We start from the raw sequence: 15,130 nt of genomic DNA, 5'->3' as shown, positions 1-15,130 counted from the left end.
AGCTTTTCCATTCCAAATTACCAAGTACGTTTATCAGTGTTTAAATAATAAAACACCAAGCTTTAATTAAATGAGAAACTCCATTAGATAGCTTTTTGAGAGGAAAAGAAATTGTATTTCTACACAATAAAATACATTACATAGTTCACTATATTAATATTTTCAAATATTAAAGGACACAACAATCAGAAATAAACAAAAGAAAAAACAATAAATTATCTCCTTGATTAGTAAGATTAAAGATGAAATCGAAACCTACAAAAGAAAACAAAAGAATTAACATTTTTATAATACTGAAATTTATTTATTTGAGAAAAAAGTAATTCCATGAGTTTGATTATTAAGTTTGACAGATAGCCCTTGAATAAAGTTGTGCAGTAAAATTAAGAACAGCACAAAAAGTGCATAATGTACACAGAACAGGTGTACAGCACAGGAAAAGACTCAAATTTGCCAGGTAGGGTCTTTAAAAATCAGACTTTTACCTTTCTCAGAAATGTAGATAAATACTTCACATGCAAATTTGGTGAGGAGTTTTAAATTTCATTTGAAAAACATGAAATATCATCAAAAACAAGATAAAATATTAAGGAACTCAAACGAAATTATAAATACAGGGTGGACATTAAAAATTTCCCCACTTTTATAACTTAAACTCAAATATGATTTTACTCGCTGAAATAAATGGGAGGGAATTATTTATTTTTTTTGGTACATCCTGTATTAGAGGCAATATGATTGTTCAATTATGATGGGTACTCACATAACTATATATTGGGGCGAGTTGGTGTGGTGTTGATCACATCCTTCAGGGTGGGTTTCGGGCGTCGAGATAAATTTTAAACTGGTTTTGGTGGGTGCAAAATGAATAATAATTTTCACTTTCCTAACCATATGAAATAACTAAAGGGAAAAAAGTAATGTCCTTATGAAAAAATAATAAAATTCGTTATGTCTTAATAACGTTGTGCATTTGGAACAGAATAGGACGAAGAACCTCCTCCAACATTTTGTCCGGAATGCTCTCGAACTGATTGCTGAAGAAGGTATTGTGCCGTCTGTATTTGACGATCAGATCCGCTGATTGTTATTATTCTCTCATTACTGCCAGGCAAAGGCTCGTCAATTGTTATATTAGCTTTGGAATCAGAACGAATTTTTCTAATTCTCGTTCCTCCTGGGCCAATAATTGCTCCGGCCAAATCCTTAGGGATTGTGACTTGTGTTGTATCAATTTTTCCATCATCGTCATTAGAAGGACCCTGAGATGGCATTGGGCCATCCCCTCCTAAAGAAGACATTCGTCCATCATATCCAGAGAATGGACGACCACCTCCACCTCGTCGGCCACCTCCGCCGCCGCCTCCACCACCTCCATAATTGCCATAACCTTCATTTCCATAACCCCCATCATAATCCTGAAAACCATATCCGCCTCCACCACCACCACCACCTCCACGGCGATTACGGTCAAACCTTCCTCTAAAATCGTCACGTCCACCACGGCCGCCACGTCTACCACCACCAACTCCACCACGACCACCACTTCGGCCAAAATGAGCTCCGGCGTCCATTTCACCACCAAAACCCCCATATCCACCAGCATAATATGTGTCAAAATTATTGGGATCGTAGGGTTGGTCCATTCCTTTTATATCAGTAGATGTCATGACTTGGAAAACTTCTTTCAATGCCAAGCACAACTTATCAACAGAGCCAGACACTGCAACACATCTATCGGAGGAATGAGGAGCACAGTGTTGGTATACTTTAATATTCGCACCAGAGGCATCCCTTATCTCCTTAATTTTAAATCCAGCTCTACCAATGATACCACCGACAATCGATTGGTGAATTAGTAAACGAAGTTCCTGAGGGCCTTCGGGCATACCACTTACGGAGCCAGGACCTCCACGAACAGCTTCTTCGGTCATAAAGGGGATACTCATTCTAAGTACATTAACAGCTGTGTCTGCATCGCTAGTCTGAATCGTCATTACTCGTTCAGGTCCAGGACAATCGGGAATACGAACAGCAGCATTATTATCGTTTCGAAGTTTCTGGATGTTGCACCCTCCTTTTCCAATAATCGAGCCTGCGACTTTAGAGGGAACAAGAACACGAATTTCGAACTTGTCTCCTCTTGGGCGTTTATTGCCTCCCCCAGGACCCCCGCCATGTTCATAATGCCCTCTTTTCATGTTGGAAGCAGGTGGTGGGAAGTACGCCAGCTTTTATTTAGAAAATTAAGTCCAAATCACAAAATTCAATTCAGGATCCTGTTTATATGGGATTGGTCTTTAACTTAAGGAGTTATCCTAGGCAGATTCTTGTTATTATCGTTTTGGGGATTCTCAAATAATAACAAGGGTATAGAGAAACAGGAAAGTCGATGGTTTAAAATTTATGGGGTTGGGTCGTTAGGAAGGGACTTCTTTCTTAATTTCTGGCAATAATAACGACTGGAATAAGGGATATTAAAAGGCCAAAATTAGATATATACCAATAAAGATATTTTCCGAGGATAATCTTATGAAAAAAACGTAAATTAACTATTGATTGAGAGAATTTATCTTTACATCTATTGTTCATCAATGAAATAATTAAATTAAGTTCGTAATTGAACATAAAATGCCGGGTTAAGCTTAAGGACACCACCAATACATTGTTAATACACATTTCAATTGAGACAATAGTATTAGATTCATTTATGATAGAAGAAAAAGCGAACGAGAAAACGGCGCATTCCTGCAAAAATCTATTAAATTTTTCATATAAAAGTTTACTCTATAGCAGCCTATAAATAAAAATAATTTTTAGAACTTATTTCAATCCTTAAATTTCAGTTACATAAATCAAACTTTAACTTAATTTAAACGGGCACACTTTGCATGAATTGAATCCAATGATGTGATATTAAAGAAGTAATTGTGAATTATTAAAAAAATCAAAACAATTTATTCCTCAACATAAAGTTTGTTATAGAAAGAAACCAAGTTAATCATTAATTATAATTTACGAATATTTTTATCTCAATCCTTGTAAAAATTAGCTGAATTTTGAACTTCAATAGACTACACATCATAAACACAATATCTTAAAATATATATGACCACTTCCAAAAAAATTAGTAATATCGTTTACTTTATACTCGATTTCGGAAGAAAGAAGTGACATGAAAATCGTATTTGAAGCTAAAAAGTTCATCAAAATTGGTATTTGAAGGTATCAAAATAGTTACATAAATTTGTTTTACTATTTTATTTTCTATTTAAAGAGTAAAAGCTATAAAATGCAGACATTTTGCTACAAAAAAAATATTGTTAAAAATGTAGAACTTCAGAAAATTTGAAATAAGAAATCTTTACTAAATACACAACAAACGGTTTTGAGGAGTTATATTTCTATAGTGCGTTTTCACTGACGTCATAAATTGCATCATAAGGAAACGCCACCTTGGTGGCTCAAAGTTGATATTTTTACTACATAAAATGTGACACATTTACAATAAATCCTGATTAAACGCCATCAAAAGAGTTCAGGAGTAAAAAAAAAAGGCTTCACGCTTGCATTGAATAATACTTTATGCTAGTGATATCTGAATTAAATCAAAGTGATAGTACTAAAAATCTCTAAATTTGTACTTAAACAGTTTTTTATCCATTAAGGACGAAAAAAAGTAAGATAATTAGAGAAAGACATCTTGTTCTTCCGATTGTTATAGTTAGTTTGTATCTACACTATGAAAATAAGATTGTATAACGATGTAATAACATATTTTAAATACATTTTATTTTAAGATACAGAATAAAACTATGCATTAGAAGGTGCTTTTTTTAGTAGTTTAACTTTGAAGTCTTTAAATTTGTTGGTCTTATTTTGACATCTAATGGTCGATTATGTTATAAATTTCTATAAGATTAAGGGTTTACATTGTTATACAAATGGATTGTTTAAGCCCCTAAAATGGCCGATAGCAACAACGCTTCACGTCAAGTGAGAACACTCTATAGAACCTAAGTTTTTGACATGAAATGAGATTCGAGTCATTATAGCCCTGTTTCCTACATTGCTAAAATGCACTCCACTTGAATTGAATACACTATATTAAAACAGGGGAACTCCGCTAATTGTTTGAATAACTCGACTTTCAGTCCAATAATTACTAATTGACATTGACAATGTACATAAGAGAAACAAAGGAATCCAAGTGATGATCGGCATAACTCGAGAACGGGACACGCCTCATCAGATTCCTGGATTGAGGCTAAGAATGAGTAGAGAGTCAGTTGAGACGTAAAGGAGTCCCTCGTCTTAAGTCATTGACACGATCAACACCGTAATCTCGTTTCAACTTTTTCTCCCAATCAAAAATGAAAGAAAGAATATTAAAAATGATTTTTCCCAAAAATCATTCTCGGAAAAGGATGATACAGTGAAACAGGTTATGTATTATATGAACCAACAGAATAAGATTCATTTGGACCATGATTCAATTGAATAAGAGTAAAACCAAACCAGGATTCCACCATGATTCATAACTCACCCGCTTCCAAAATACGATTTCTTCTTGAGTGGCAGGAAGAGAAGACTACGATCTGAAGAGAGGAAAAAATGAAGACGCTTGGATTTTAATCAATATCTTCAGGGCTACCAACGGGAGACTCTCTTCCTTCTCTTCTCTTTTCCTTTTAAACGGATACTTTTTCACCTTGTGCCATTGAGAGATGACTCACGCTTAGCCACATCTGCCGCCTCCTTCCCTCATTCAAGGCATGCCGTCCTAGATTAATGCTATTTAGTCATTCTATCAAATGAAATCGATCCAATCATATTGAATAATAAAAAAATATGGGAACTTCTCATATTTTATACCATACATCTGTTGTGCTATGTAATTCATTCATCAAATAAAGAGTAGTACGAATCATATTCATATGTTCCGGCTGCACATGCTTTCGGTTGGCTTAAACCTTAATACCTCATATTAGAAGGAGCACACGTAACTATGTGATGACTGATGGATACGGAATCAACGTAAGGAATAATCCTTACATAGGGATTTAGTGAATATTTTTGCCAAAAACATGGGGTTGCTTAAAAAATACATATCAATAGCTTAAATGTATGATGTAATCATACATTATATGCTCAAATGTGTAGTAGTAATTATTGTTGATAATTCTCTTTTTTTTAATGCTTTATTTGAGTGTGAGCGAAATGAATCATTGATTTATGAAGAGTGCGATGTTCAACAGTCTTTTTATCTTTCAGGTCAATGAATTGATTTATATAAATTATAATCTAATTTAAAGGTCTATTGTATTAATTATATCATTGAATCATTATACTATATGAACATTATATCTAAATCTTTCGAAATCAGTCCTTCGGTAATAAATTGTTTGAAAAGATAACTTCAACTATTAGTTTTTCTATATTCATTTTAATGATGTCTAAAATTATTATGAATGTACGGAAGATGTTATATTAAACCAGATTCTTTTGAAGGTGTATAGCACCATTTTTTTGTTATGGGTTTCTTGATTTTTCGAGGATTCTTGGTACTCTTTGTACAAACTTCTTTTGGAACATCGACACATTCCTCAGTGGGCTCAAGATTAGGAACCAGTTTTGTTACTTGTTTACAGTGCTTTTGTGGCTGAAGATTACACGTTTCTTCAGGAATCTGTAATTAATTATAAACTTTAATTGTAAAATTGTTAAAAATAGAAAACTAAACCATTGTACTTACATCTTGAATAATAGTTTCTGTTTTGTCAAAGCATTCTGGTAATCCTGATACAAATCCACATCCTTTAGGGGCACAAATTTTCTTAGGGATTTTCTCACATTTTGTTTCAGGAGATGTTTTTGTAACTAACTCTGTTTTCAAAGAACATCTCTGAACTGGCCATTCTTGGCATTTCTGAATTTAAAAATTATTAATTATTATTATTGTGATGCCACTAAAGATGTTTCACCATAAAATTACCTCTTCTGACTTATATCCATTCACAACCTCTCGGCAGGAATGTTCTTTTACTGTTTTGCAGTTAGGTATATCATCAATGACTTGGTGTTCATGATATTTAGTTCGGCAATCAGTTTCATATTCGGTTTTACAAGTAACAGGGCCTTCGATGTTACAATCCTTAATGATTGGGGTATGACAAAACTCGACAGTTTCGTTCATAGCAACAGGTTTGTATTCAATAAAACAATCCTTTGTAAAGTTTTCCTCGCATTCTTCCTCACTTTCAGATTTAAAATCCGTCACGTAGGTAGTGTGGCATTTCTTTTCATAGCTGTATAAGATATAATTAATTCACTATATTTAAAATACTTCACGTAGTTATATTTTTAAATATAGGGTGGGGATTGCTAATTTAGATGGATTTTTTTCTGTTTTAAGAGGCTTCAGGACCTCGTAATACCAACCCTAAATACTTTATATGTATTTAAAAAATTTAGGGATAGAACCCCTCTTTGTCATTCTTTCAATATAATGAATGCTCAATTATTTTTAAGTTTAAGTATGTGCTTATTGTAACCCATAAAAGGTTACTAAAAAGGTCATATTTGTTTCTATATATTATTAACAATAGACGAATAATAAGACATGGGTGTAGTCAAATATGGAATTTGCACAAAGGTATTAAATAACCAAATGACGCTTCAAAAAAGACCGGATGTCTAAAAATTATGTCATAGGTTAGAAGGTGAATAAAGTCGTCAATCAAGTCACTCAAATTATATGTATCCTTTTGAAAAAAAAAGTTTATACTTTGGGATGGGTGCTGTTATGTAATACAATTGAAGAAGTATATGCATATTTCTAATAGACTGTTCATTGATCCATAACAAATGGTCTCTAGGGGGCTATTATTTTTAAGTCGACTTCTTGGGGCTTTTATAATTTATTGAGTAAATCCTATAATCGAAAAAGGTTTTGTTTTATAAGTAAGTAAATACATTTTTTCCATATTTAAATCGAATGTAGAAAAGTATTCAGAATTATTTGTATGTTAGAGATTAAATTCACAAGTCGAGTCGAACCTGGACCAATTTCAAAACTCGAATCAGATTTATTGTTATAGTGTCAAATTCGAGTTTTTGGATTTTTTGAACGGTTTTTGTTTTTGATGAGGCCTATACTTTTTCAAAAATCCAAATTAAGAAGTTTGTCCGGTTGGATATGAGACAAAAATCTACGCTTCGGATCGAGTAAGGACACAATGTTATTGGGCTTGGTTTTGTTAGACCTGTTCAAAACTTTAAAATACTTATTTATCGATATCATCAAAAGCTAAATTGATCATGGTTCAAAGATGAGCTAACTTTACAGACTACAAATTAATTGTTCTCATGCATGAATTAAGTCAAAGTTTTATATTTTCAAGGTATACTATTCACATTTCTGTTTGTTTTGTTTTTTACAAGTTTACGTAATTTTATATATTTCTTCATTATTTGCAACTCACTCTATCTCATTACCCAGTCATTGGAGAAATAAAGTTAAATCATTATTTTAATAGTAGGTTATCCTTTGTAAAAGGGTCACAGTTGATAAATTGGGGTGAATGAGTATGCTACAAATTTAAATATGGCGATAGAGGATGAGCTTTGTAACAAAGTATTTCATTTGTACATATCATAAAAATAACATCAACTAATTATGTTTCATAATAATAGGACGAAAAAACATTGTATGTACAAAATGTCGAACAGACAATACAACAATGTATGACAAAACGTCAAAATACATAATATGCAGTGAGGTTTTTTCTTTAGATAAAATGAAATATCTAAAGAATATTAACTTTCAAGATAAAATAATTAATCGTCATAACATTTTATTCTTCTTTTTTATAACTTAATACCCTTACTTCCTTGAATGGACTGTAAATAAATAAGTTATGTATTAGTTTTAAGAGCTCTTTCACTCTTTAAATGTATTAAACTCGAATTTGTAATTTTTGTGGGAATACCAAATCGTTGTATTGGCCTGCGATGTTAAAAAAATCAACCGTGTTATCAGGAGAAAAAAATATTTAATCAATATTCAGAACACTGATCAAGGGGAAAAAATTAGAGAAATAGACAGGTGACAAAAAGTAGATTGTAATTTTTTTATTTTACTATGGTAACACTGTGTTCAGAGTAAATTAATTAGTTTACTTCATTGGACATGTCCTCTACCATATTTTACATATGTAGTGACATCCTTGAACGGTCCTCACCCTTGTTTAAAATCCCAACTGCGCCCATAGTTTACACGCTGAAATGTTTGGATAATAATTACAAGTGTGTCATCTAGCTATCTGTACTTCATTGATTTGATTACATATTTCCTTTGTAGACCCTACGATTTTTTATTGGAGTAGTAAATTAGTATTGTTTTATTTTTTTTGATTAAACAGACACTTGGGATGTTATTAAGTATGAGGATCGCTCAAAGGTTAAATCGGATAGTAAACATTTTTATATATGCTGTATATGATATCATTATTTATCCAAATGATTTAATTTACCTCATTTGTTACAAGTTCTCTGTATGAGAAGCAAACCTTAAGCCATGTTTACAAATCTTCCTTTTTATTAACACATATCATTTTGATCCAATTTGTACTTGTTTATCTAAGACAGAATCCAAGTTTCAATTCATAACATATGTTACTACTGTATATACATCAAATCACAGTTTCTATTATTCAATACAAGCTCATCCCTATTTTAAAATCAAAAATCCTCACTAAAATGACTTGCACTTGTTTGTTAACACAAATTTAACTTTTAATGACAACTTTGTTCAAACTAAAGAGGTATATTTAAGTATGAATGTACATATTTATGTTTGTGTACAGAAAACGTAAGACCATAATTTACTCTAGCCGATTCTATTTGCCCATTAAAGTATAAATACTTGACGAAGCACCTCTTGAACTCTTGTAACGATTCGAATATGCCCCACCTATAATATCTGCTGTTCTATAAGAAATATTGTTATTTCCATTTATGTAGACCTATGCATTATAGATGAATATCTCATTAAATTGTCCATGGACTTTTTTGTTTCAACGATGATGATGATAAACTTATTGGAGTAGCATGGAAATTAAAATAGACACGAGTAAAAAATAAATAATTGGCATCTACCCAAGGGATATCATTGAGCAGCAAACCACCTCCTTTATCAACAACGTGATGAATGATTTCAAGAAGACACTGAAGGTAAAAAGATAGATTGTGATGTATTCATTGTCACCCCAGTCACATCATTATGGAGAAAAGTGCTTACTTGTGTTTCTACAGTCAGATGTTGGAATCGTTGTTATATCAACATCAAACCAACCCCTTGTTCGCGAGCAGGGGCGTAACCAGAACATATCACACAGTGAAGCAAGAGGCTTCTCAATTTTATTAGAATCTCAGGAAGCAAGCCCAGCCAGCAACACAACTGGTCACGCCACTGTACCCAAATACAATTAGTACAAAAGTAATAATTCATGAACACAAGGGTATAATACTGAAATAGTCGATATTTGTACACAAATTGCTATCTCATTACTATTTTGTTGAAATAAAGGAATTGAAGCAATATAATTTTATTTTATTTTGAACCGAATATATCTGTGTATTAAATATATAGATTAGATATTGCAGTTAAATGAAATCTGGATAATCAAGGGGTGTGTGAAGTTCCTTTCGAATTTGTTTCACCTTTCTCAAATTAAGTAGTATCTTAATAAATAGTACTACATAGTTACACTCATAGTAACAAATATTTTAGGGGAGTGGGACAAAGAGTAGCAACGCCCTTACGCAGAAAGCAAATTATATTTTTCGACATCCCTGACTCATCTCTTACGAATTTTTGATTTAATAAATTCATAAACACCTAAGGTTAAAATTAGAATAAATATATTCTGCTTGTAGAAATACTATTATTGACATGTGTTTTCGTACTGCATTTTGAATTCAATGCATTTATAAAAGGATGATAACTAGCGCACCCATAGGTGTGTACTCTTGTCTCTATTTTGAAACAAAAAAGTAGCCCATACAACACAATAAATAGTTTTTGGGGCATGATATGTGCAGAGTATCCTCACACGCAGCACACCTTGTAAGCTAGAACTCTCTTTAAGTAATTACTTAGTCTTATCTTTGTATGTAGTAGATAATCTCTAAAGATATACTATTTCAAAAAATGACCTATGTAATGAAATGTGTCTCTTGCTTCTTTGTCATACCTTTAAGTAATAAATCAATTAACAGCCTAGGATACTCAAGGGCGAATAATTCATAATAATTAATGCGACTAATTATATTTAGCAGCATAATGTAAATAATGTAGTCATGAGCTCATACTTTTATTTAGATATATCTGCATCGTGGACAAATTTAACTTGTCAATAAACTTTAAAAACAAAGATGGCGTTTAAATAAACAAGTTTTATATCAAAATGTAATGTACACATAAATCAACCTTTGTTTTATGTAGTTAAAAATAAAGTCCAAGGTCCAAATAAATTTCAGCTACTGTATTAGCTAACAGTAATTGCCATTCTGCTAATTAAATATGACAAGATTAAAGAATGTTTGGAAAATGGTTATACAAGGGCAAATATAGACGAACGTTTTTGCATCAAAATTCCGATGTGGAGGCCAACATATTTGGAAAGATTCAGTATAGTTATTTGTTAAAAAAGAATAAATTCAAGGAAATAATTGAACTTTAATCATCAAAGATTAAATAATGTCATTTAATTATAATAGGAGCTGCTGATATGCTCTTTAATGAGGGCAATGATGTAAATCCACAACTCTATTTGTGGCATTAAATTTGTGCAAATACTCCTAATATACTCTCATTATGTAATTCAAAATGGAGCAAGATCCATTAAATAAAGAGATCTCTTAAATAAGGAGGACATAAGAAGCATCCTTTGTTATGGAAAATTATTCATGATGAGAAGAAGTATATATCTTATTTTATATAATTTATCTCAAAGGATGTTATTAGGCAAATATAATACATTCTTGATCTTTCAAGTAAAATAAAAAATACATCAGCTTAAAAATAAAACCATGAACTAATTACTAACTCACTCGAAACTTCAAGTCACAAACTACCTACTTAATACAATGAATTCAAAACTTACCTATGATGACATTCAATGGCGTCATCCTCCACAGTTTCTTCTACATAAACAACTTTATCGACACATCTTTCTTGAGCTAGAACAGCAATGTCAATTGATGGAGCTACTTGTCGACTGATTTGTTCTGCCTCGTAGGATGAGGATCTGACGGATTGGGGAACAGGTGCAAAATGTAGCTGAGGTTGAATGTGAGGCTCGGCATGTGTTTGAATTTGTACAGCAGGCTCGATATAACCTTGGATTTGAGGAACAACAGGCTCATAGGCGGGAATAGGAGTGGAAATGGGAATTACCGGCCGTGGTCGCTGGACTCTGATTTTTCTGATCTGCTGACGCCTGCGATTCAATATGATGGGATTTGGAATAGGAGGAGAGGGTGTGGGTCTATAGACAGGGGCGTGGTGTTGTGAAGCTGGAAGAGGAACGATGTGACCAGTATCTAATTGGAATGAGGAATGTATTTAATAGGAGTAGATGAAGCATAAGAGCTGAAAGACCTTACTATGTTTTAAATATCTTTCCTCATGAAACTTGATCAATCGCTTGGCTGCTTCCAATTCTTCCTTATGCCGTCTCAGAGCAGCACTATGCTCTCTTAGAGCATCAGCATTAGACTGTTTGTGAGAATGAGCTCTTTGCTGTTGACCTGTATTTTGCCTTTGCTTATTTTTTAGGCGTAATCTTTGCGGATGATCTCGAGCTGGAGTACCTTGATAATGTTCATTAGTATTAACTGAGTATTGGGTTTGTACAACAGATGCAGGTGAGCGACTAAATACTTGAGTTGGTTGATGTTGAATGGCCTGTTGAGAGTGGTAGTTGGAAGATACTCCTTGATCAGTGTATGATTGAGATTGATAGTTGGAAGATAATCCTTGCTCATTATATGATTGAGATTGAGACGATGGAATGTTTACACTACGAATTGGAACATTTTGACGTTCATTTTGTTGGCCAAATATGATCTCTCGTTGACGTTCATGCTCTCGAAGCTTTTCGAGAAAAGTTGGATCATTAGTTTTTTGAAGAGCGGATATTCTTTGAGGATGATGGCGTTGTTGAGAGGCATGAAAAGTATGTTTAGCTTCTTCAATGAATGGAAATGTTCCTCCCAAGATGCTTCGACCTTCTCTTTCTGTTCAAAAAGTTAACGGATGAGCACATTTGTTTTTGAAAACGATGGATTAGTTTATAATAAGGATTTGTATAATTCCATGCATAAAGAGTTGAATTCATTATGATTCATTAGATCCAATAATTTTAGTTATATAATGTGGGCCAAGGTTAGTTGACGATCGTTATTAAATAAATTTATTAGAATATATTACTACAATTTAATTGATAGCATGTGTACAATGCGCATGTATACACATTTTAGTAAAAATAGGAGTATCAAAATAGTAAAATTTGACCACAAATGTGTTCCTTAACCTACCTTGATCACTATCAACTCTTTTCCTTTTTACGACTTTAACCAACTTTCTTCTTAAACCATTTCCACCTTCTGGTTCAGCAGTTACTGTGGAGAGATGCGCGAATAGTATCGCCAAGAGTATCTTTAAAAGTATATAACATGAATTAATTTTTGAAAAAATATTTAAATCAACACAACTTGATTCAGTTTTTACAAGTAATCAAATTGTGTGAAATGAGATAGTCACCGTTGGAAGTTTCATTGCGTATTGAAGGCTTTGGTTCAAGATTGTAGTGATAATATATATAATTTATTCTCATCTTTATGTTTTGTTTTTTATTTGTTATTGCGTTTGGGGTTGGTTAAGATAGTAATTGTGAATATGTGGCGCGCTATACTCGAACCAAACTTGCAACAAGCTCAAGAGATATAAATATATGCTATTCTTTTATGACACACCTTTTCTCACATGTTTTTAATACATCCTCCCAAAAATTCCTATGAAATGGAATGAAAAATTAATATCCCATCATGTACAATACCATAATATAATTAAGTATCCATTCTTAATTTGGTGATCTCCCCAAAAAAAAAAAGTAACTTAATTGATGTCCCATAGAAATAATCAATATACGTACAATAATTAATCAACCTAACCCCATATGCTACTTGTTATTTTTCGATTTTTGCATAAAAATAAATTGGCGTATATGCATTTGACTTCATTTTTCTCAATATTGTCAATTATGGTTAATTAATTATTCATTCGCAATAATAAAGGGATTATACACATATCGTTTACTCAACATACTAACTAGTAAATCATGAAAATGTGTTTAATAACTTTTTGATGGTAACCATGGATGAAATTTTGAAATCATGCTATGTGACTTTAACTATTCTATCCGGAAGGTATTGTTGCATTCTTTCTGAACTCTTTGAATGTTAAACTTCAACCAGATATAATTTTTGAATTAACAATATAATTTCAACATAATAAGTACTATAAATAGGATAATGTGTGTCTGAGCTCTCTTAATCGTTATTGTAGCCACTCTTTTATGGCATCCAGGTACTGACTGACAGTGATTAGATGACGGACATTGCAGGATTGGAAAAAAATAATGTAGTCGAGGGGGTTGGCATCAGGCCTGTAAGGGCCAAAAGTGTCAAAAACGAGTTCAAATATCATCTTGTAATGTATGAGATGGGGTTATTTCATTGCTGGTGTCAAAAGTGGCTTCTCTACCCTTCCATCACTCTTTTCACCCACTTTTTTATAGCTCTTTGGAGAGGCTGTTGTGAAATCCCGAGATTTCCTGTATCGACCCTCATGGACTTGAGGGGATTGGCCTGGGCTGTTTTCTTTAACTCATCTGGGTCCAGTTTGGCCTTTTTGACAGAGTCCTTCTTCCTTTCCAAAGTTTTCTAATTGCTGTCGGCGTAGAAAGTAGTCCTAGAGACGCCCAACTGCTTGGAGATCGAATGGAAATTCGTTGATCACGTTTAAGTGACATTTTATCGACTTGTACTTAACCTAAAGAGCTGGGGTTTATTTTATATTGTAACTAATTGGTTATGCTTTAATAAATCGAAATATGAATTAATTTCAATATCTCAACCTGTATTAATTATAGAAATAGTAAGTATTAATATTTCAATGTACCACCCGGTATTTAATACTGAAGTTCTTAGTTCATGATTTTATCCGGAGTTCGGATTCCATATTTTCACCCTGGCTCACAAATATGTAAGTACAAATAGTACCGTTTTTAAAGAGGCATTTGGGAGCATATGAACCAAATCTTTAACTTAAAAATTAGGGACCCCCTGGTAGACATAGTACCGAATGAGAGTGGTCTGGTGCGTGTGCAGAATATATATTTTTTAATTGAACACAGAGAATACATTAAGAAAGATCCTCTTCATGCTCCTGAAAGGGTCCTACATTTATTATTAGCCTCAGACCTAAAAGAGGTCCAGAGTACAACATAAAAAAATAAAAATAAAGTTGTCGAAATGATTGAGTAAAAACGAAACTGTGCACATTTTTTTGTCTATTGAAAAAAAAAATAGAATTTAAAACATCCGATACAACGGGCCACTAAGAACCATTATTATGATTCATCAAAAGGTTAGGTGAAAAGTTTACATATGAGGATTCTACATTATTATGCGAAGAACGTTGTTTTTTTTGGGGGTATAAGAGGTTAAATCTGATGTTGATATAAATGATTACTGTTATACTCTCAGGTCTTTAATTCATTTCATTGCTTGAATGTTTGTTGTTTCGTCTCCTTTTATGAATAGAATTGGGTAACGTCTAATAAGAATAACAAATAACCATTTACACATTACATAAACAAGCTATAAGTTAACATCATCTTGGGGATTATCATAAAGTCATCATTTAAAAACGATTGATAGTAATAAAATACATACATACTAATTTCACTATCAATTGTGATAAAGGTATTTTAATAGAATAGCCTATTTTTTCTACCTCTAATTACAAATCAATAATCTATTTTTAGGTATTGGATTTTTT

At 32.6% G+C, this 15,130-nt stretch overlaps 2 protein-coding genes and 1 long non-coding RNA gene across 3 annotated transcripts; all 3 read right to left on the bottom strand.

Annotated features, from left to right (window-relative positions):
- Window positions 1–92: 92 nt before the first annotated feature.
- Window positions 93–12,920, bottom strand: LOC121124490 (uncharacterized). Its single transcript, XM_040719645.2, has 8 exons — window positions 12,830–12,920; window positions 12,604–12,724; window positions 11,671–12,303; window positions 11,169–11,607; window positions 5,996–6,308; window positions 5,756–5,929; window positions 4,547–5,689; window positions 93–255 (listed from the first exon to the last, which is right to left on the bottom strand). The coding sequence occupies exons 1-7, from the start codon at window positions 12,842–12,844 to the stop codon at window positions 5,486–5,488; spliced, it is 1,899 nt and encodes a 632-aa protein (XP_040575579.1). The 5' UTR covers window positions 12,845–12,920; the 3' UTR covers window positions 93–255; window positions 4,547–5,485.
- LOC121124400 (heterogeneous nuclear ribonucleoprotein K-like) lies at window positions 957–2,201 on the bottom strand. The gene has a single exon (XM_040719556.1). It carries the CDS (start codon window positions 2,199–2,201, stop codon window positions 957–959), a length of 1,245 nt encoding a protein of 414 aa, XP_040575490.1.
- Window positions 8,975–9,440, bottom strand: LOC139906362 (uncharacterized). Its single transcript, XR_011781844.1, has 3 exons — window positions 9,302–9,440; window positions 9,160–9,228; window positions 8,975–9,097 (listed from the first exon to the last, which is right to left on the bottom strand). It is a non-coding gene; the product is annotated as an uncharacterized lncRNA (long non-coding RNA).
- Window positions 12,921–15,130: the final 2,210 nt, after the last annotated feature.

The sequence above is a fragment of the Lepeophtheirus salmonis genome, chromosome 9, assembly GCF_016086655.4.
Source record: "Lepeophtheirus salmonis chromosome 9, UVic_Lsal_1.4, whole genome shotgun sequence".
NCBI classification, from domain to species: Eukaryota; Metazoa; Arthropoda; class Copepoda; order Siphonostomatoida; family Caligidae; genus Lepeophtheirus; species Lepeophtheirus salmonis.
The sequence above is the reverse complement of the archived record's forward strand: the minus strand, read 5'-3'. Positions and strand labels throughout refer to the sequence as shown.